The sequence below is a fragment of the Rhipicephalus sanguineus genome, unplaced genomic scaffold (assembly GCF_013339695.2).
Source record: "Rhipicephalus sanguineus isolate Rsan-2018 unplaced genomic scaffold, BIME_Rsan_1.4 Seq372, whole genome shotgun sequence".
NCBI classification, from domain to species: Eukaryota; Metazoa; Arthropoda; class Arachnida; order Ixodida; family Ixodidae; genus Rhipicephalus; species Rhipicephalus sanguineus.
Window position 1 is genome coordinate 1 of NW_023615121.1, and position 22559 is coordinate 22559.

The window sequence follows — 22559 nt, forward strand, 5'->3', positions numbered from 1 at the left end:
TAGCCTCAGAAAGTGCGATCTATTTTCTGTCATGTTTGTATCCATGCTACCAGTGACAGTGTTGCTACTTTTGCACGCTCAGTTTATTTTTGAAGGAATGCAATTACTTTCAAAAGATCGAACTCAAGGCGATCGCCCTCAGATGCCATTGGACACGCCAGCAGTCGACGACATCCTATATATAAACCGCTGTAAAGTTCGAGCAAGATACGGCAAGTTTTCGCCGTTTCTGCAAATTAAATGACCTGGAAGGTTGTCGACGTTGTCAAAAGATTCCGGAAGCTGAGAGACGCATTGGAAAATACAGGTGACACGCCGCCCGCGTTTGTGTCGCATTTCATGACCTGATAGTGATTACAAGCAACCCTGTGTATGTGCCGTTCTACGTCATCTACTCCCTTGTGTTCTTGGACGCTGTTTTACTGCTATAATGAACCAATTCGCCCAGAAATACGTCTCGAGAAGCAGCCCGGAAGTCCGAGCGCAATCACTTGAAGTAAACGGCGCCATCCAGCTTGAGGGGAAAGCACGAGTTCATGTAAATGGTGAATTACAGAGAGAGAGAGAGAGAGAGAGAGAAGTAACTTTATTGGCACCCGTCAAATAGATGACAGGTAGAGGCGTCAGCCTAAACCCACACTCATCCTCCCTAACCGTCGACCGGGATCCCTTGGGACGTGGCGGCGGTTAGGGCGAGACCGATGACTTGCCGTTGAGCATTTTCCTCTTCGTTGAGTAGCAAGGACTCCCAGGACTCTCTGCATCTGTCTGGCTCATCAAAGTTAGGACAGCTCCAAACCATGTGAATTACAGACGAAAACGCGATGCGGCCGGTCAATATGTTTCTGCAGTATTCATGTAAACATGGAAATTGGAGACTGCGACATTTTTGCTATTGTTTATTGTACTGTGTGTTTCTTTAATTTTTGCGCATCTATAGGTACATTTGTTCAGATGGAATGGTAGCATCGTTTACTGCACATTGTGCAATATAAGAATATTGCTCTGAAAATCATTCTCATGTGCACTTTCGCTCTCAGTGAACGCAGAGATTAGCATTCATTTTCGTTCGAACATTTACGAACGAAGCTTACGAACACAAGGAGGTTACGTCGCATACGAGTGAGAGACTACCCTAACTGCAGCGCATGCGGTATGGGAATAAGTGCATTAAGAAATATAAGGGCGTAATAGTACAGCTGCGATCCCGTATTCGAGAAAAAAAAATAAGCATCGTTGCCCTATCGGAGCACTAAATGAGGCCCCCCGCAATGCACAGATCCCGTCGACGGTAACAGCGTTAACGATCCCATCCGGTGAGCGCTGGCAGAGAAGCGCGTCGACGTAAGGCAGAGTAAAAGAGCAAAGAAAACCTCGTGCGCCATCTTCCACAAAATTGGCGTTTCGGGCACCGGCTGCGAAGCCGAGGGTTCCAGCGGGGCCGCGCGGCGGTCGCGGCGCGACGCTCGACTGCGCCGGGCACGGCAGCAATAGCAGCAACACAGCCGCCGCGGCCATCGAGGCGAATAAGGCGAGGGTGACGACAAAGATGCAATATCCCGGGAGACGAGAATGAATCGATGGCTGTGCCCTTTGAACCGGCGCGCTCCTGCTGAGCCGCTGGCTCCAGGTCAACCGAGCCATGATCGAGGCGACACCGGGAAGGCCCCATAGATCAAAGGAGTCAACCAAGCGACAGGGACCACCGGGAGCGCCGACACTCCGCGCGAACATGGGAAACTAAAAGGGAAACGCTGCTTTCTTCCCATGCGAACGGCCGCCCTCGAGACGCACTCACCTGTCCGCCGCCTCGCTGGGCCGGCTTCATTCAGCCCGCTGTACGACGCTAAGGACGCGTCCCATATACGCTGCACTTAGCGCCCCCCCCCCCCTTTTCGCCGGCGCTGCTCTTCGCACGGCCGTAAGGAGTAAAAAAATAGGGACATTTATGCGAGCGTTGCTTTTGAAGACTTCATTCGTAGGATCTTCGCCCCCTGTTTGCTTCTGCTGTGCGCGACATAAGACGGCGTGTATACTTCGAGGATGGTGCAAAGAAAACAGCGAATGATGCCGTGAGTCCACCAAGTGCAATTTAACGGAAGCTGAAACGAGCAAAGCGGGTTCCTTCTGTCCCCTCGGCCATTTCATATATCGAACTCTGACGGCGCACTACACACATCCAAAACTTGCGTGCATCTGTATACTTTCGCAACAAGATAGAAAGTTGGTTAGTTGGTACAAATGCATTCTCGATGCAGCGCTAAAAGACAGATACTAAGAAGGAACAATCGCACAGGACGAGCGCTGACTCGCAACTGAAAATTTTATTTGAAAAAATCATCCAACTAAACAAGAAGAACGAAAGACAAGGAAAACCATGTGCAAAAGCAAAAAGGAAAAAAAAGGGGGTAATCTAGTCAATAACATAAGCATTACTTCAAAGAACACGTGCTCAGAAGAAACTCTTTTTCCGTCAGTTGTTGCCTTTTTGCTTTTGCACACGGTTTTCCTTGTCTTTCATTGTTCTTCTTGTTTTCTTGGACGATCTTTTCAAATGAATTTCTCAGTTGCGAGTCAGCGCTCGTCCTGTGTGATTGTTCCTTCTTAGTCCCTGTCTTTTAGCGCTGCATCGAGAACGCATACTTTCGGTTCCTGTATGCAGGCTTTGCCATATTCATAATAAGCCGCGCGAAGCAGTGTGACGTTCTAAACAAACAGAAAACGCCCCATTTAACCACCTCTTTGATTTACGCTTATGTCGCGACCTTTTCTGGATTAGACTATAAATTTATGGTTTGTCGCTCGAGATACTGCTTCGGCAAATGAACTTTTATTATTTTTCTCGCGCCATTTGGTTCTAGGTTTCTTTTTTTTATTTTGGTAGATTTTTTCGTTTTTTCTTTCCTTGTGAATGCTTCCTTTCGCCTTTTCTTTGTGTCTTGCGAATATACTTCGCTACATCAAAATTGACCTGCTTTTTTGTTCCGTAAGTTTTCCCGGCGAGCGTAATTAATGCCTCCATTTATTTTCGACGGTTATCTGCGAAATTCTGGAAATGTTGCGCAGAATGTGCTATTCAGCAGTTTATATATATATATATATATATATATATATATATATATATATATATATATATATATATATATATATATATATATATATATATATATATACCGGATGTCCCAGCTATCTTTAGCCAAGGGTTAAAAAATACAATATTAGAGACAGGCGAGTGAAGTCACACTCTAAAAAAAAAGGGAGTCTGTACTGACTACCTTTGGGTGGTAATCAGCTCGCTACACATATGATGACCTTTTGGGGTGTCACTTGACTCTCTTCAAGTCAAATGTTCCACGACTCCCTGCCAACAGCAATAAGGTGTATGTGTTACTCCCAATGGAAGAGTCCACACGACTACCTAAGGGTGTCACACGACTACCTAAGGGTGTCACACGACTACCTAAGGGTGTCTACGTAAGGGTGTCGCACGACTACCTAGGGGTGTCGCACGACTACCTAGGGGTGTTGCACGACTACCTAGGGGTGTCGCACGACTACCTAGGGGTGTCGCACGACTACCTAGGGGTGTCTCGAAAGTACTTCTTGGTAGTCAGGGAGACCCCTTTGCAATGACAGCACTGACCCCCATTCGGGTAGTTCTCGGAACACCCTTGTGAAAAAGGTGGTGGTGTATGCGACTCCCTTGGTTGGAGTTGATGCAACTACTACACGGTAGTCATTAGGACACTTTTCACTATCTGACGTGACCCCTGTAAGGGTAGTCATTTGACTATCACAGAAAGTTAGCGGTGGTATGCACGACTCTCGTGCAGAGTTGGTGCGTATTAACTGCAAACATGACTGAATAGCGCAATAAAAGTGTTCTCCATAAATTTTCACGGCTCACATAAAATAAAGTCATATCCTTAATGCAGGGTCATCAGCTGTTTGATACTGTCTTTTTTGGAAATCAGCGACACAATGTAAAATGACTGTTTCATTTCAGGGACCTGTGTGCAAGAAATGTGCATTTTTCCCTACTTTTCTCCCAGCTAAATATACATGACAGAGCAACACAGTAGCAACCTCCAAAAACAGAACACATTCGTATCAGTGTGAATATGTAACCACAAGGGAAAGTTTCACTAATATGTATTATAGTCAGATCCAGCAGTGAAGTGGACCAGGCTTAAAAAGAAGACAGCAGTCTGTTTTGCTGAATTGGAATCAATGGACAACCTTGTACACTTGCTATAGTTGCAATATCCGGTATGCATTTTGTGTCATACTGGTGCAATTAAAGAATGTTAATTTCTTTGCCATTACAAAAATACGCCCCAGTGAATATGCCATCGAAGGTATGCACATACGAGCAGACCTATGAATAGTTTTTTTTAATTTTCATGTTGAATTATGAATTCATAATTTCAGTAAGGCAAAGCTGACATAGAATACTAGTGCCATTTGAAAGAACATTTGTATTAAAAATAGAAAGTTGTTCTTGCCCAGAATTCTTGTGCAGATCAAAGAGCATCACAAAATGCTCCAGTAATGCAACTTGTTGGAAGTCCTTTCATCCAATTTGACAAAAAAGACTTGTCTCACCACTCAACGCCTTTAGCACCACCTCCACGTCTGTGTCCAATTATGTTTGCTGCTGTACATATCTGAAAGCACAAACAACATTTAGGAAAATGTAAAGCTTTTATTACACAAAGAATGTACCTATATCACAGTGGCTTCCAGTGAGAATTATATTGCAACATTAAATAACTCCTGACTAGCTCTCACTCAACAGCGATCACAACACATTATTAAACAACTTCTGACTAGCTCTTACCAGACAGCTATAACAACACATTAATAAATAACTTCTGCGTAGCCCTGCTAGACAGCTATGACTAGTACTTAAAGGTATTGTGCTTTAACACTCAAACTTCAATCAGTCACACCTGATTGCCCTGAACTTGCGTTTGACCTACTTGCTTTCGATTGCGCTTTCAGTGCAGTCAGCACTTTTATGCCTCTGGTGGTCAATTTAGAGCTGTTTATGCCCATCATGTGTTCTAGCAGGCACAGCGTATTCTTCGCGGATGCGACATATTCAATGTTGTACGCCCAGTACATCGCAAAAAGTAACGACAGTCCTGACGTAAAATCAAGGACATCTACACAGACATTCTCGCACTTCACGCACATGGCCTCAGAAGATACGGGGTTTTCGCCAGTGTAGAGCAGTGTCGGATGTGTGAATCCCTTCCCTGGTGTCTGCAAAACAAAGATACGCATGATAAGTCCTTACTTGAGAGAATTTTTTGGGGAACATGGAGGCTTGCAATGAGAAGTCACTGAACAAGGAATGTGTGACAATGGGACATGTACATTTGCTGCCCTGACCAAGACAAGTGCTTCTGACATGTTGGCTCAAGCAACATTCCTTGTTTGACGTGTCATCATTGGTTCTTGGTACTCAAGAACAACTGCATTTCAGACAATATTTCAAAAGAAGTGTAGTGTTTTAGTTGAGGGTTGTACAAACAAAAATTTAAGCAGTGCAAAAAGATTAAAAGTACTACTGCTTCTGCTTAAACAACACGTGAACGGTTCTCTATATATTCCAAGTGCAGAAAAGTTCTTCAGATTTACTTTAAACCCAGTGAGCACCAATGCTATTTTGGTAAGAAAAATGACTGTGCACTGTAACTATATTATCAGAAGTTGCTTTTGCAAAAGATCTGGATTGTACCCGTACAAGCTCACCAAAAATGCTTATGCTGCTTTTGTCTTGAAACCAACACTGAACAATTGCAACACAAATTTTCCAGATGAATACGATAAGCACTTCCCTCTTATGTTCGACCTCTATTGTCATTTTGATGATGCCTGTTATGGTAGCAAGCATAAATTTTTTCCCTACTGTTTTCATTCAAATCCCAAAAGGAAAGGTTGCATGAGTTGGGTTAGTGAATAAAATAGCACCAATAAATAGTTGTAGCCACAAGGTAGGCCAACATACCGTGGTGTTGGCCGTACCACGAGTTGGGGGCGCAGTTGACATTTACGCAACAAAGTGTGATCACAGTACGCACTAACTGGTAGCCACAGAAAGAACTACTACGGCTGAAACTGTCAACAAAGAAATTGGGCTCTTTGAGGACTCATAATAATTGTTTGGTTTTACGTTCCCAAATCACGATATGATTATGAGGGATGCTGTAGTGGAGGGCTCTGGAAATTTTGACGACCACCTGGGGTTCTTTTGCACCTAAATCTAAGTACACGGGCCTGGAGCATTTCGTTTCCATCGAAATGCGGCCACCGCAGCCGGGATTCCATCCCGCAATCTTCAGGTCAGCAGTTGAGCACCATAACCACTAGAACGCTGTAGCTGGTTGCTCTATGAAGACCCAGTCAGGAATTCACTGCAACTGTGTTTTAACCCCTAGCAAATTTAAACTGTGTCCTACTCTGTCCAAAGATACTTTACAACTTGTGAACAATTACAGAACTGTGAAACACCACCACTGCTGCTCCCCAAGTCCCACAATATCCTCAGATACATCCCTTTCATCTGCCACAGTGCTAGGCAGCAAATATGCACTTCACGCCACCACCAGGGCTGCCCACGCACAAAAAACGGCCTGAATTAGCATCCTGACCATTCAAGAGAACAAACAGCACTTGTACAACTGGAAATACCCACATGAACACTTTACGCCTGGCTCTGAGGTATTTCCGCAGTCCCCATCCTGTCATGTTAAACTGCTAAAAAGCTGCTATGTTAAAAAAAGCTCACATATTTTGTGACGTGATGCTCCCAACATATAAGATCATCCCTGTTGTTCACACAACTTCATTAGCCCTCAGGGTTCAGAGACACTGTACATGCAACACGCCTCAGATCCTATGACTGTTCCATTACCCCGAAGCCTTGATACATCGTGACAATGCTACTGCCGCTGGAGGTGACGCTATGTGCACATAGCATGGTCTCTTGGTCACAGATGCACAACCAAGAGAAACAAGTGACCTAGCCCGGACTGTCAGCTAAACTGGCCGAAGCTGCAAATGATATTGCAAATATATCTCGTAAATAGCCTCCAATGTAATCGCCCCGTCATTCGCATCACATCATTGCACTAAAAACATTCAAATGGTTCAAAAACTTGCAGGAACCACATAGGAATTAAGGCACGTCCACTTACAGCTAAACTGTCATAGTTTACCTTTGTGCTATCCTAGCTCCTAATATTTTGCCACATTTGTACATAATTTTATTACTTCAAGTTTATGATACTTGATCACACAAAATGTTCCATATTCTTACCATTTCTGTGAATATTTCACCTCCTCGCTCGTTGACGAGAAATGGAAGGACCATGATGGCACCCACTCCTTTGGCATCTGGAGAGAAAAACCACAGCAGTGAAAGGTGTGCTGCTGCTGACCAATTCTGCTGCCTGTAATTATTTAGCAATATCGCTAGTGCAACAACATTGCCAGCAGTACAGTTTAAAAGGCTCACGCAATCCAAGAGCAATCCACTTCAAGAATTCCTGAGGCATAATTCAGCACTACAACAGCGGTGAACAGGAAATGCATAAAGCAGCTTCAAAATGAAGGATATTCATAATTTATAAATATTCAAGGCTTGCTCTTTCACTATTCGATGAGTGGTCTGCTTCTGAAGAAAGTTGGAGCCCTTAACCTATGAGGGAAATGGGGGTAACCGAAGCTTTTGAGTGCGTGCCTGACACACTACTTTTCTTTCTTTTTTTTTACGCGGTGCAATGCTTCCTTCCAACTGTTTCCTTCCTCCATGCCGGGAATCAAACCTTCATCCACGTGTTTAGCAGCGCAACACTTCAGCTGCTAAAGGTAACAACAACAATCATGCGTTCATATACAGGCAATTATGACATGTGGCAACGTGAAATGAGGAGGATTGCTGCCACTGTAGCATGCGCAATGCACATGAACACTAGCCTTACATCATACTAGTCTAACTTAAAATGGCCCAAAACTATCAGCACGGTATGGACCAGAACATTCCATCACCTATCCAATTATATTGTGAACAGTGTTAATGCTTTGAAAAGTATGTGGCCCACATATTTTGAAAGGATTCAAACTCCAGTCTTTGAAATGCTTCTTTTGATCCTGGTTGGAATAAATCAAAGTAAATAACTCATGTGCTTTGCCTCTAACGACAGTGAAGAGCGTGAACTTACAGTTTCTTGCAATCCTGTTGTCCACTGACATGTCTGCCTGCAGAGAGCAAAGGGTAGTCTGTGCTGCGTGCTTTTGTGCCGCTGCATTGAGGATGTGCTCACTGAATTCTCTCAGTGCACGCAGTAATGCTTCATCAGGTGATACACCAGTCAGGCGACGACATTCATTCAAGATCTGTAAAAAGTGCAACCTTTGGATAGGTCTACCAGCTTAAAGGGCAGGCCAGTACCCATTTTAACAAGATTAGCATAACTCATTAATAGTTGTTTTAAGTAAAGTGTTATCACTTATGGTAAGGATCTTTCCTGCTTCTCACATTTCATGTAAAATTAACATGGTGTTTACTGTAATAGTTGCTGTGCATCAACCACTTTTGACAGCATAAGATAGATTAATGAGGGAAAAAAATCAATTACCCTTGGCAAAGAAAATTAAGTAATAAGGTTGAAAAAAAAAACAGAATGCAGCAGCAACAAGGTTTGTTCTCGGTTGGTACTCGAGCACAGACAGCTGCAAGAACATGAAAAATGAATCGGGATAAAAATTCTAAACTCTCAATGAAAACAACTACGACTGAAACTCTTCTATGAAATATTTAATGGAAAAACCAGCATTTGAAAGGAAATATACTGACACAGGTCTCATTATATGTCTCATCACGTACTGATGATTGTTTATATTTTTAGAATACCGTACCAGATTTAATACAGTATGTTAACTCATGTTTTGTTCATTTCATTTGAGAATGGAATCGCCTATCAAGTCAGCAATGATGCTATGCAAATAAAGATATGTTTTTCTGATTGAGATATGAGATATGTTTTTCTCATTGAGATATGAGAATGAGATATGTTTTTCTCAGACTGTAACCCCCTGGCTATAGCACCTTCAGGCTAAGCAATGTAATCGCTGGATAAAGAATAAAGAATGAAGAACCAGTAGCTCCTCACTGGAAGATTCTCAGAAGTGTGAAACCATAATTGTTAATTACTTATGAGGCCTATATTCTGCTCTTTGAAAGAAAGGCCCGTACTGTCCTTTCTTTTCACACTGTGGTATAGTCACTGCAGCTAGCATGTAGCTGCCTACTCTTTCTCTACATAGCAAAGTTACTTGCTCTGAGGAGTGTACTGCCCTGCTTTATTTTCACACTGACTGTTAAACAGCTGGAAGTGTTCTATATGCTTCCTTAAGTACACCAAGTAAAAACCTTTGTGGGACCTTTGTGGACATCAGCTTGCCGTTAATTACACTGTCATGCTGTTCTATACACACAGCTTTCCTTGACGACCAAGCCAGAGGATGCTTATGCATTAAAAGTATCACTGTTATCTGTTCTTGTTTCCTTTATTGTTCACACTGTTTTACCTTACTGCAGCAGAATGAGTTCGGCAATATTGAACAGTGTATTACTCCTTTCACAAAGACAACCTTACGTGCAATTTGAGCAAGCGTACTTATGTGCACCAAGTGTCACTTCGGTGGTACGCTGCCACATAAGAAAGAGAAGTGTACTTTGGAAATTATGGCAACTGTGGTGGGTAAGTCAACAGGACAGCGTACACTTGTTGGCCTAGCCAATATTTTCTTAAGCAATATTGTGTCATTATTGTAAACTTAGTCTAGAATAAGCTTTAGGTAAAATATGACAGACGTAGCTATGTTTGCAAACTGCCTGAGAGTGAGAATAATAAGCATCTTGTAGCGTCAGCTACACTGGCCGACCTCGAGCAGTTTCGCGTGCACGTCCGAGAGCTGTGATGCGCAAGCGCGAGAAGTGACCAATGCGCCGGGCGTTGGGGCCATAGAGATGGCAGCGTGTTACTACACTGACCACCGAGCCGTCTTTGTGGCAATAGAGAAATGGCGTTGAGCAAAAAATAAATATACATGTGTGACATAATGCGTACACCATGTGTGTATCAATGAAGCAGCAGTAAGCATGATAATCAAGCTAATCCTAGACAACCAGGAGAGAGAGCTAAGGATAATCAGCTGAACCTTAGCTCACGCTACGTATATCCTGGCATAGCCGAGCTAAGCCACTACAATTTTTTTGTAGTATAGAAACAATATTCTTAATAACCAATACGATAGCTTAAAGATACTACTGACTCAGCTTTTTATATTACTTAATTTATTTTTTAGCCACTGCTAGAGAGGCTACACACTTCCACATAGGGAAGTCGGCTTGCCGAACATTCGCTGGCGAGTCCGTTCTGCAGCAAGCATCTCTAAGCATTCCTATGTGACAGTGTGCAAAATACACTAGCGGCAAAGTGTACTTGCTCCAGGTTGCTCGTGTGACAGGGTTATTTGCTGAATGACCGATTTCAAAAACAGCAGACGGTCAATTTTCACATTTGATGAGGCATCTAAGGCTTTCACCTTAGTAAATAGTTGTCAGCAAATCTGAAGCTCTTGCTACATCCTCTGCATGAGCAGTAAAAGCTGCACGCCAATAAAATTACCCATTTGGCATTTTGGAGGAGTTTACTGTAAATAGTGAACACCTTACTACAAAAGATAATGCCATAAAGCTATATTTTCAGAATAGCATAAATTCACAGGAAATTATGACTATTAGCTTTTACTTCTTGTCTTCGAAAACGAAGACAGTGATATTTGCTTTTAACAATTGTAATTTTCATATTTACTTTTACTTAAGGGCTACAGAATACATCACAAATTGGGCACAGCAGGACAGTTTAGAAAAGATAATAATTATATCTGGGGTTTTACATCCCAAAGCCACAATATGGTTATGAGAGATGCCGTAGTGGAGGGCTTTGGAAATTTTGACCCCTGGTGTTCTTTACCATGCACTGACATCGCACAGTACACAGGCCTCTAGCATATCGACCCGAAGGTCGAACGTGCAAACTTTGGGTCAGCAGCCAAGCACCGTAACCACTGTTCCACCGAGGTGGACGGTTTAGATAAAATGACAGATCTAAAGTACACATAGGGTAGACATGAAAGCCATCAATAGTGCTGTACTAATGCAGTGATCATGTAACCCAGACACCTCTGTAACACCCCTTGGGTCTTGATTGTACTGAAGTAAACAAATAATGTACTAGTACAATTCGTTGTTGGGCTAGCTGGTGCATTGGGCAGTTAGCACATTTTTGGTTGGATATATTTCCTGGATGTAAACAAATAGTTGAGGATGGTCACAAATTGTAACCAAACAAGGATGTAGCCTATGCTAGGAAGTTCCTTAATTACCTTACATCTTTGTATTTATCAATGCCCTTTATTGTGCAATGTATTATAGTAAAGCATCTTCAGACAGATAGCCTAAAGGTATGGCACAGATTTGAATATGTTTTACAGCATGAAACATACATTTTGTCAAGTCATTGCTTAGTTCAGTGTTGATCAAGATTATTAAGGAGCTTCTTGCCAGTTATGATTATGCAGGAAAACCAATTCTCAATGGTGCAGAAGTTTTATTTATTTATTTATTTATTTATTTATTTATTTATTTATTTATTTATTGTACCCTCAGGGCCCGAAGGCAGAGGGGAGTGGGGATACATAAAGAATACAGCAAACAGCAAATCATAAAGGAACAAAAAGAAGTAAAAGTACAAAGTGGCTGGCGAAAACTCACAACAAGACAAAAAAAAAAAGGAAAAATAGCAGTGGGAATAGACGAGAACAATTTTGATAATAAGAGAAAAAAATTATACAAAGAGCAACAAGCATAAATATATTCACAAGATAGCAATTGTTTTACGGAACATATTAATATCTGCTATGCCAGCAATGTCATGGGGCAGGGCATTCCAACTGACACAAGTTCTGGGTACGAATGAGTCATGAAAACATTTAGTGTGACAAGATGGAATCCCAACTTTATTGCGGTGATCAATGCGAGCTGGTATGTACGAGGGCCTTGCGAGTAATTTGTTATAATAATAAAAACTATTACAGAATGAACAATTAGGGTCGCTCACCTCCTTCTCGAGGGTTAGGGCTGGATAGAGGCCCACGACGTCAGTCAGGCTCATGCCGTCCAGCTCAATACTTTTTCTTCTCGCAGCAGTCGTTCTCAACATTGAGTCTTCGACTTTTTTCATATCAGGGTTTTGCTTCTTCAGCTCCTTTTTCATGAAGTCAGTTGCTTCAGTGACGAAGGCAGCGTCCATTTCGAATGTAGGCTTCACAATAGTCTGAAAACTCAATGTAAAATATAATTAAAAGAACTCTGGAAAAAATTCAGAGAAACTAACATTGCACAAATCATTGCTTGTATTTTTGCACAATACAGCAACATAGGCTGATATGGTGGGGCGAAGAGTCAAATGGGCAGACTGCACAAAGTTCTGGTATTTCCTTTCTAGCACCAGGCGATGAGTGAATACTGATGTGTAACAATTATTGGTTTGTGGAACATCGTCTTATTTGGATAGAATGGCGGGCTTATTTTGGAGGTAGCAAAATACTGAACTACACTTTAGTGGTGAGAATCAGGTCAAGCAGACTCTCCAAACTACAAGTGCTAAGAAAGCAGGCCAAGAGAAGGTCAGTTCATTGAAGAGATTGTATGGGGAGCCAGCGCTGCCCAGGTGGCGCGCCTAAAATTTACTCGATGTGCCGCCCTGCCGAGCTAGCTGAGAAACATTTAGTAATACAGAGCCACCGCGAGGCGTACGACGACACGTTCAAACGCATGCTGAACGTCATTCGACACCTACCACGGCTTTTGTTCGATGTGCGTCGTTTTGTAAGTACTTTGGAACGAGCAAGACTAGCGAAGATTGGGACACTTCGCTGCACTTTGGCACAGCGGGCAAGCAGCGATGCCACCAATTATTCTCCGCTGCGGTTTCAGCGATGGGATGTGTGCGGAAGGGTACCTTCGCGAGAGTGTGCTGTCGAAAGGATGGAAGCAGACCACTGCGAAGTATGTCTACGACGTGGAAGAAGCTGTTTTTTGCAGAGACAGCGATTGTGACCTTTCGGCGAAATGTCAAGCACCGTACAACGTAAACTTACAGGTAAGTTGTGTTCAAATTGCGCTAGCGAAACTCGACGCTGTATGCAGTGTGCTCGTTGTGCGCCCACTTTGAAATAAAATTAGTGCCTCAGACAGCACAGAACATTCGGCCCAGTGAGTGACAGCTGTTTTGAGCGAGCGTATCACATTTACGTAATCGGTACTTACAGCTCTCGTACTATATTACAGAAGCTGTTTCACTACACGATTTCCTTTACGGTGTTTTCAATGGCTTCATGTGCCCACTAAATGCTCGTATCGCAGTCTTAAAAAAAAGTTTTTGAAGCTGACAGTGAAGCGTGAAATAAATGTAAAAAGGCCGGTGTAAAGTGGAGATCAGTGGTGTTAGCGGAAATACAAACATGTCACAGGGGTCGTGCTTTAACTCGCCATCGTCTGCAGACCGTTTGTAAACTTGCAATCGGCCTTCGCCTAAGCCTGATAATTAAAAAAAGAATAAAAAGAAAAGAAATGCCTTTGAGGAACCTAGTGGTAATTGACTGCTCAGTGGTTCCGCGTTTGACATGGAGTGTGTGATTAGTAATGGAACATGCGTAAACAATGCGGTTTTTCTAGCAGTCATGGATTTATAACTGGTCTAGAGCTGTGCACATGACAGTGACGTATAGTCCCGTTTTACTCGAATGTAATGCGAGTTTTTTTTTCTAGATTTTTGCAACCTAAGTCGACCCTTGCGTTACAATCGAATACCGAAATTCTATTTTTTTCTTCCTGGATGTAATGAAAAGTCACCCCTGGCGTTGCAATCGTGGTCATGTTACAATCGAGTAAATACGATATCTGTAATGTACGGCATGACGTTACGCAACCTAAGATGTCATGTGCTTTCTTTAACTTTTTCAAGGCCAGTTTCAAATAAAAGATTTGTGATGTTTTCCAGAGTGCCAACCCATGTGCATCGGTAGAAAGCGAGGCTGAAGGGAGTCAACTATGCTCTGGACTATTTTTTTCAGTTATTAAAGACATTTTTTATGGTGGCATTTGTGAAAACAATACCGCTGGTCTTGACGCTTCTTTTCCTCATTTGATGATCACGTATGGAAGCATGGTTCACGTTAGTAGCTACTTGTATTTGTTTGTATGCCCAAGTTGACAGGGCGGCGCACCCTGTCCACTGAAACTCCAGTGCTGGTTCCCCATTGTGATCTTCATCATGCATATTTCTTACAATGCAGATATTCAGATGTGGCTCGTCACTTCACTGTGAACTCATGCAGGAAACAGTGAACAGCACATTTATAGAAGTAGCTTAGATGGGCACGCATGCACAGATTTGACTGTAAAACTTATTAAGTTTCAGTCAGTTGGTTCATGGGATTTAAGGTTTTAAAGTAAACCCAGCTATGAGAGATGCCTTAGTAGAGGGCTCTGGATAATTTCACCCATCTAGAGTTGCGTGGCATGCACTGGCATCACACACTCAATTGGCCTCTTGCATTTTGCTCCATCAAAATGCGATCATCCCAACTAGGAATGAATTTGCATTTTTTGGGTCAGCAGAAAAGATGTATTAGGTTGTTTTTCTGGACAACAAAAATCTGGTGAGACGGCCGACATTTAAAATAACCTGGTGGCGAGTAGATTATAGCGACTGGTCAAATCAATTAATTGAAAGTGCACAGACAATGAATTGAGCGAGCAAGTTGTGCAGAATTTTAGTTTTCCCACACAAACACAAAACATAAAAGATATGAAGTGATTTACAACAACTAAAATGCACAGCAAAGTAAAACTTCCCCATGTAATAAATAAAATATGCATGAAAATGTGTAGCTCCTCACCTGTCTTCGAAACCCAGTTTTAGAGGAAGCGACAGAGCTTTTGCCCAACTTCCTTGCTTTGAATTTCTCTTTTTGAGCATCTACTTCCGGGCATCCTGGAGGCATTCGCTTGCGCATGTTCTTGTACTTATTTCTAAGGCACATGTACCAGGAGATCTGGAATAAAGGTGCAGCATTTGTCTTTACATTAATGACAGGTCAATGGTTTCAAGGTGTTCTGGCTTCAAATAAAATGGTAAAAACAGTAGAGAGCCAAAAATAGACAAGCACACAGCTTAACCTCAGCTTCTGAAAGACTTTCGCACAATTTCCATGATGCTTTGAAATGTTCCTACTGAAATAACACACTTCTCAGTATGGCAGCAGTAGGTTTCTTTTGACATTGATGTTGGTACAGATTTTAACGCATTACTTATATTTATGAACAATCACTACATATATGTATGAAGGTATACCACTAGGTCAACATGCAGTTAGCTTTTGCAAGTTATAGCAATGTAGCATATTAGATGTAGAGCTACTGCTGGCACATGAATACAGTGTTTGTCTGGAAAGTAGTAGGACTGATTTTTTCCTGCCAAAACTTGGTGAAGGAGGGAAATGTTCCTGAGCTGGAGGGACTTGGCTACCAGTGCACCAGTCGCCAGTCATCTCCAAGCCTTTACAGAGTGTAGATGAAGTTTGGTGAACCCTTATCAAGGTGCCTTGTCATCCCTACAATAAACTTTGTTGGAGCAGTGTTACTTGGTGAAGTTTTACTTCAAACTGGGTAAAACGGCACACGAGACCCATGACATGATCAAGAGGGCTTATGGGAAAGTTGCCATGGGTCGATCAAGTGTTTTTGAGTGGCACAAAAAAAAAAAAGAATTCAGTTCTACTACTTTCTGGACAGACCCTGTACCTAGTCAAACAGCCATGCTATGAAGCCACTGCATGTCTTCTCAATGACAAGAAAACAAGTACAAACAGCTGAGGGGAAAATATAACTGCAAACTTTACAATGTGCTGCAAATGTTTTGACAGCGCATGCTAACCTTTTAAATGTGCGAACACAATTGAAATGATAAAAACTAATCAGAAAATTTTCTTACGTGGCCAGAGTCTGAGCTATCTCTTAGCTGTGGGTAGGCGTTTACAAGGCTCACTGCAGCAACCTTGTACAACTTATTTGGGTACCTATATGTTTAAAAAAAGCCCACATCACTTTTTTGCAGAATACAAGTGCATAAAAACAAACAATTTGAAAAACCACAGTAATACAACTGTTTCCATTAAACAATCTCAAACATAACTGAGATTCCTTGGATGAATGAATCCAAAGAGATAGTTGTACCTTACAAGGCTCCTGCATCCCTAATTAGGCATGTTGGTTTCTTTATGTGCTTGCTTATTATGGAACCTTATGATGACTGTATCATGAGTGAAAGCAGTAAAATTGAGGCACTTCATATTTAAATTTGCTCATGAAAACAGTCCTGGTATTTAATGCAGCACCATACATCAATTTTTGGCAGCAGATGTGACGCATAAACTATGGGCGTTAATTAGCGGGGAATAAATTTATATTGTGAAAGCTTATGACATACTTGGATCACCTGGGGTTTTTAAATTATTGGATAAATTTGACCACGAGCCGTTTTTAACGTGCACTTAAATTCAAGTACAGAGGAATTCTTGAGTTTTGCCCCCATTGACATGACTCTGTGGTGGCTAGGAGTCGAACTCATGTCCTCAAGCTTAGTGGCATGACCTTCACCTTCCAAGCTACCACTGTGGGTTCATTTTATAACTGACATTATGCTCAAGGTACATGGTGCAGTACAAAGTTGCAAAAAATAAATAAATAAAAGCATGTGATTAAAGATAATTACAAAACATTTACTATAGGACGAGCCCTCGTTCCAATTCAATCCCAATTTTCTTACACACGGGTAAAATGTTGACACTTACATTGTCTGCGAAGACAGATTAAATGAAAGCCATTCAATTATCTTTTTCCTGAGGTTGTCCGGCACATCTCCTGCTTTCACATTTCGAAGATGCAGGTTAATGTCCATCGGCAACTGAGGCAGTGTGTATCGCGGAAATTCATGCTGTGCTTCATCTTTGTCAGGTGCAGCTCCACTTTTCAGTAGCCTAAAAGAAGTTAATTTATTATAATCAACAAAAATAAACATTAAAAGAGCTGGAAAGAAAATGAAATACTCTACCACGTACTATCGCTCATAATGCTAAAATTTATCTCTTTTGCCACTGCTGACCATTCAGAAATACAGCAGAGACACTTTCTAGAAATGCAGACACTTGTCATTAGCAAGAAAAGTGCCTGCTTTTCTGCAACAGTGTATGGACAGTCAGCATCAGCAGTTATGACGACTTAGACTGATTACAACGCAAAGGGGTGTAAATTTTACTGACTACCTACATTAATACCTCCTTGCCAACAACACCTTCTCCCTTTGCAGTGTAGATGCTAGGCATCAGGAATACATTATTGGTAACCTCACAGACATGGGCATCCTACTCAAAAAACTGTGCCAGAAAAAAAAAGCAATTACAATGGAATGACACTTTTCGAAGTATCTCTTTGAGAGAGACAACCGTGACGTGAGCAAAGGTATATGGTTTTTTTTTTTCCTCAGCAGTTTCATGCACAAGTGTGACTGTGGTAAAACATTTGACTGCCACGCCAAAGGCCTGGGTTCAATTCCCACTGGAACCCAAGATTTTCATTACTTACTTATTTGTATCTATCTTGTGTTTTTGCTCATGGACAATGCCAATTTTTCACTCACAGTCGACGCTGCCACCACCAACACTGGAGTTTCTGCTACATGGGCTCTGTTAACGCTATTGCATTGACATCACGTTCTGGCTGCAGTGACAACTCTTGTTCAACAACTATCAGTCATGACACAAAAGTGCAAAATTTCATTTTTGAATAGTCAACATGAAACATGATAGTACTGCCTTCAAATAGGAATGGCTTCTTCCTTTCTTTTTTATATTGCTCAAGGTAGCACTGAGGCTCTTCTTAAAATGAAATATGGTTGCAGGAGAACCAATTATCTTGACCATTTATCCTGCCTTGAGTCATATTTATACGAGCTGCTGGACATGTCAAAATGATCGGTCACCAACTTGCCCGTCAAAAAGAGTGCATAATGTTTGCAAAAAGCACAAGCATTCCAGTTTTTCTTCATAGCCAGAAAGAGTATCTTTTTTTTTTTTTCAGATAGACTAATATCTGAGACAAGTTTATAGCGGTAAGGTAGAGATGTGGGCAAGTAGGAAATAGTGAATACTCAGAAAACTAGCACAGACACGACAGAGACGCAAGACGAGAGGGGACATGGGATGGGTGCTGTCTAACAACTGAAGTTTATTGAAACAAAACTGAACACATGAACAACCAACACGACGCATGCATACCTCACTCTCTAGCAAATAAGCACAAAGTTCAAACATGCAGTCACCTATCATTTTGATGAAAAAAACTGCCGCGAGTTCATGAGCCCTTGTATGTTTGTGCTTCAACATAGTGACCGTGTTATTGAAAAAAGGGTTTCGCCCACATGACCTGCAATGAGCTGAAAGATGTGATGTTCATTGATGCAATTACCTGACTGCCCTATGTACGCCTTTCTGCAGGAGAGGGGAATTCTATGAACAACCCCGATGGTGCAGGACACGGTTGGATTGCGATGATTGACGGAGCAGCCTTTAACTACTGTTCCTCTAGCATTCTCAATTGCAGCACAGCTTTTCTTAATTTTAGGAGTTGGGAAGGCTAGAGAAAAAGCAGTTGCAGGCTGCAAGCATCACAATCCCACCGTTTCCTGCACTATTGGGGTTGTTCATAGAATTAACCTCTCCTGCAGAAAGGCATACATAGGCCAGTCAGATAATTGCATCAACGAGCGTCACCAGGGGCGTAGCCAGAAATTTTTTTCGGGGGGGGGGGGGGGTTCAACCATACTTTATGTATGTTCGTGCGTGCGTTTGTATGTGTGCGTGTATATATGCGCAAGCAAAACTGAAAAATTTCGGGGGGGGGGGGGGGTTGAACCCCCCCAACCCCCCCCCTTGGCTACGCCCCTGAGCGTCACATCTTTCAGCCCATTGCAGGTCATGTTGGTGCAACCCCTTTTTCAACAACACTGTATTTTGAAGCACAAACATAAAAGGGCTCATGAACTCGCGGTAGTATTCTTCATCAAAATTATGGGTGACAATTGCGTATCTTAACCTTTCGCTTATTTGCTAGATTGTGAGATACGCAGGCTTAGCAATTTCTTTCAAGTGACCTAAAAGTCCTATGCATGTGTGGTGTTGGTCGTTTGTGTGTTCAGTTTTGTTTCAATAAACTTCAGTTTTTAGGCAGCACTCGTCCTGTGTCCCTCACCCTCTTGTCTTGTGTCTGCGTCGTGTTCACGCCGGATTTCCAAGTATGAAAGTTTGTAGGACCTTCAAAAGTTTCTGTAAGTAATTAAGCTTATCTTTTTCTTCTGGTACATATATCGAGCACTTGTATTACAAAAATATTTTATTAAATTTTTCTGCATTAAACCTGCCTGAGCTAAATGGAAACATAATGTCATGCTGAAGTCCCCCAAAATGGGGTTGATATGAAAAAAACCATAAAAAGTAACTGCTCACACTCGTTCCCACAAAATTTTCAAAATACAGAAAAACAAAAACAAGCGTAGCAAGTGTACAAACCACCTTAAATATATAGGCCACTACAGCTTTTGATTAGTAAATAATTTTTAACTCTAACCCACGAAAAGACACACACACAGTCACTGTACCCACAACTGAACTTTTATTACTGTATTTACTGGAATCTAACGCGCACCTTTTTTTCGGTAAAACGAGTCCAAAAATCGCATGCGCGTTAGAATCGAGTACCGAAAAAAAAAAAAAGCTCGGTTATCATATTGCCATCGGCATTTCAAAATGGCCGCCTCCTACGCGCCTCGGCCATTGTTTTAGTTATAGTTTTAGTTATAGTGTACTAGTACACTATAGTTTTAGTTCGTATAGGCACTATAGTTCGTACGTGTGCTGAGGAGCTCGTCATCCCGTTCTGCGTTTGCATCGACAGCATGGAAGTGCCGACTCGAAATACTCGACAAGTGCACCACGATGCCGCATTTAAAAGAAAAGTTATTACATGTGCAGAGACGGACGGAAATCGGGCCGCATCGCGGTCGTTCGGAGTTCCCGAAACGTGCGGGCGAGACTGGCGCAAACAGAAGCAGAAGATATTTTACAGCAAAGCTTCACGAAAAGGTTTCAGTGGACCAAAGCAGGGCCGGTTTCCCGATATCGAAAAGCGTTTACAGCGACAAGGTGTTGTCCGACAGCGACGAGGACTGATCCATTACGCGACTCGTATCGCCGCCGTAGTGGTGACAGTTTAGCGGCAAGGCCCGCTGTTTGACTGTGTTTTATTTTTTGAAACTTTAGTTCTTTAAAACCTAAATACTTGTTCTTCGGAATGTGCGAAGGTTAACTCCTACAAACTTTTTTTCGTTGTTTTCTCTCACGAAAAATGGTTGCGCGTTACAATCCATGTTTTAGTTTTTTTCTTTTTTTTTGGTCGCGGAAAACGGGTGCGCGTTACAATCGAGTAAATACGGTAGTTAAAACCAAGCTTATAAACAAAGGCAAGAGTGTGCATGCATAGCTATATCACATGCAAAAAGCCCGATAATCACGAAGCATGAGAAAAACATAAATAAACTTAGAAATTAAGAAGTGCACGTGGCTTCTTTTAGGCTGCATAGAAGCCATGTGTTCAGAAGATGACAATAGCCTTGTGTTTTCTGTATGCTTAATGGTTTTCAGGTCCTTGCATGCAATATAGATTTGCAAGCATAAGCGTACTCCGAGTTTATCTTATAATTTCATTTTATTAGAAATAAGATAGTTGTAAGTCTAGAAACAATGTGTGTGTGTGGGTGGGTGCCTCTTTTTTATTGCTAAATTTCAAAATGGGCAACTTATTTGAAGATGCCCAATTTTGCAGTTTGCACTTTATTAGTGACAAATTATCATCTGACTAAATGTACAAGTACAGTCCTTACAGATTGAAATGCAACAATATAAGACCAAGTAATGCACATAATTTTGTTTCCACCGCCTTCAGTTCAGGTCATGTCGTTATCATTTTGACTCGCACAATTATACGAGAGCCAAAGTTACCTTAAAAGGCCATTTTTGTTGACGCAATCACCATAAGCGATTGCGCATACCAGTGGTGATACTAAATGTTTTGATGCCGCATTTCAGTCCATGGGCACTGTACTTCAGCCTTCCAGCACATGATACATTTCAGTGCAGTTTGTGGTTCAGGAATAACTCTGGAATGGATAAAATAAAGTGCATACGGCTGTTCAACTGCTCCCGATGACTCGGAGTGGCTCTGCGAAGCAATCAAGTTGATGAGCGCTCCATCATTCACTGTTGTACTTTCGTCCAGATCAACGAAGCACTGGAACCTTTCATTGTAGATCTGAAAACATACACCATTTGTTTATCAATAAGCCTGCACATTACGTATGAAGCAAGGGATATTGAACCGACATTTACTCAAGCACCGTTTTCCTTTCCCATCACTGTTACATGCACTTAACCTGTTGTAATGACTATGTGCCAATGTACTTAGGCGACAGGCAATTCTGGGCCGCATAGTTAGTACTTTACCTTCACCGATATACGTGCTAAGCCAGCGGCTGCATATTCCACATGAATATGCAGCACAGGCTGAAGCACACAGTGTCATATCCGTCGGTTCGGACATATTTGGCGGAAATATACAGAGGCCGACGCCGCGGCGTTCCCACGCAAATCAACCGCACGCGGGACAGTGTGCTACAATAAATAAATATGTGGGACTTCGCAGCTTCTATGAGGCAGTGGCTGCAGTCGGCCGCTCGATCACTCTAGACAAGCAACATTCAGGCCGTACTACATCGACGGCGAACAGGGTAACGTCGTAAGAATCGATGTCCCGCAATAAACCCCGCTGCTGACAGGTTCTCTAACAGCGAAGATAACAATTAGTGTCAGTGAAACGCGCGGCAACATAAAAACAGGTTACAACTCTTACACTGAACAACATTACTACGCGCACTGGCCAAATCTTAAGTGCTCGAAAAAAGAAAAGCCTTTTAAAAACAAGTGCTGATAAGGGCGTCGGTGCACTGTTCACGCTTACCTGTATTAGCGGGTTGCTCGCCATCAAATGAGCAAATCCACTCGTTCGCAGACTTTCCTGCAGATCGGCCAGCTTTCGGGACCCTTTCAGCGCGACAATCTTCTTCGAGGACCCATGCGAAACGAGGCAAACTGGTTGCGCATCAGTCGACGTGCTTTCCATTGAAGGGCTACTAAATGGCGTGTTGTCGCTGCCGCTCTCATGAATCGCAGACGGAGATGCCGCAGAAGCAACGGAACAATCACTGCTCTCCATGGTTTCGCTAGTTTCGCTCATGGAGAGAGGCCGG

At 42.2% G+C, this 22559-nt stretch overlaps 1 protein-coding gene across 1 annotated transcript; it reads right to left on the reverse strand.

The window, feature by feature from the left end:
* Window positions 1-5178: 5178 nt before the first annotated feature.
* Window positions 5179-22528, reverse strand: LOC119377158 (uncharacterized; the record flags this gene model as incomplete). The annotated part of the gene is made up of 9 exons (XM_037646744.2): window positions 22271-22528; window positions 21441-21565; window positions 16996-17181; window positions 16137-16221; window positions 15043-15198; window positions 12198-12413; window positions 8232-8406; window positions 7328-7404; window positions 5179-5268 (listed from the first exon to the last, which is right to left on the reverse strand). Coding segments are annotated over exons 1-9 (1365 nt in total), but the record flags the coding sequence as incomplete, so codon positions are not given.
* Window positions 22529-22559: the final 31 nt, after the last annotated feature.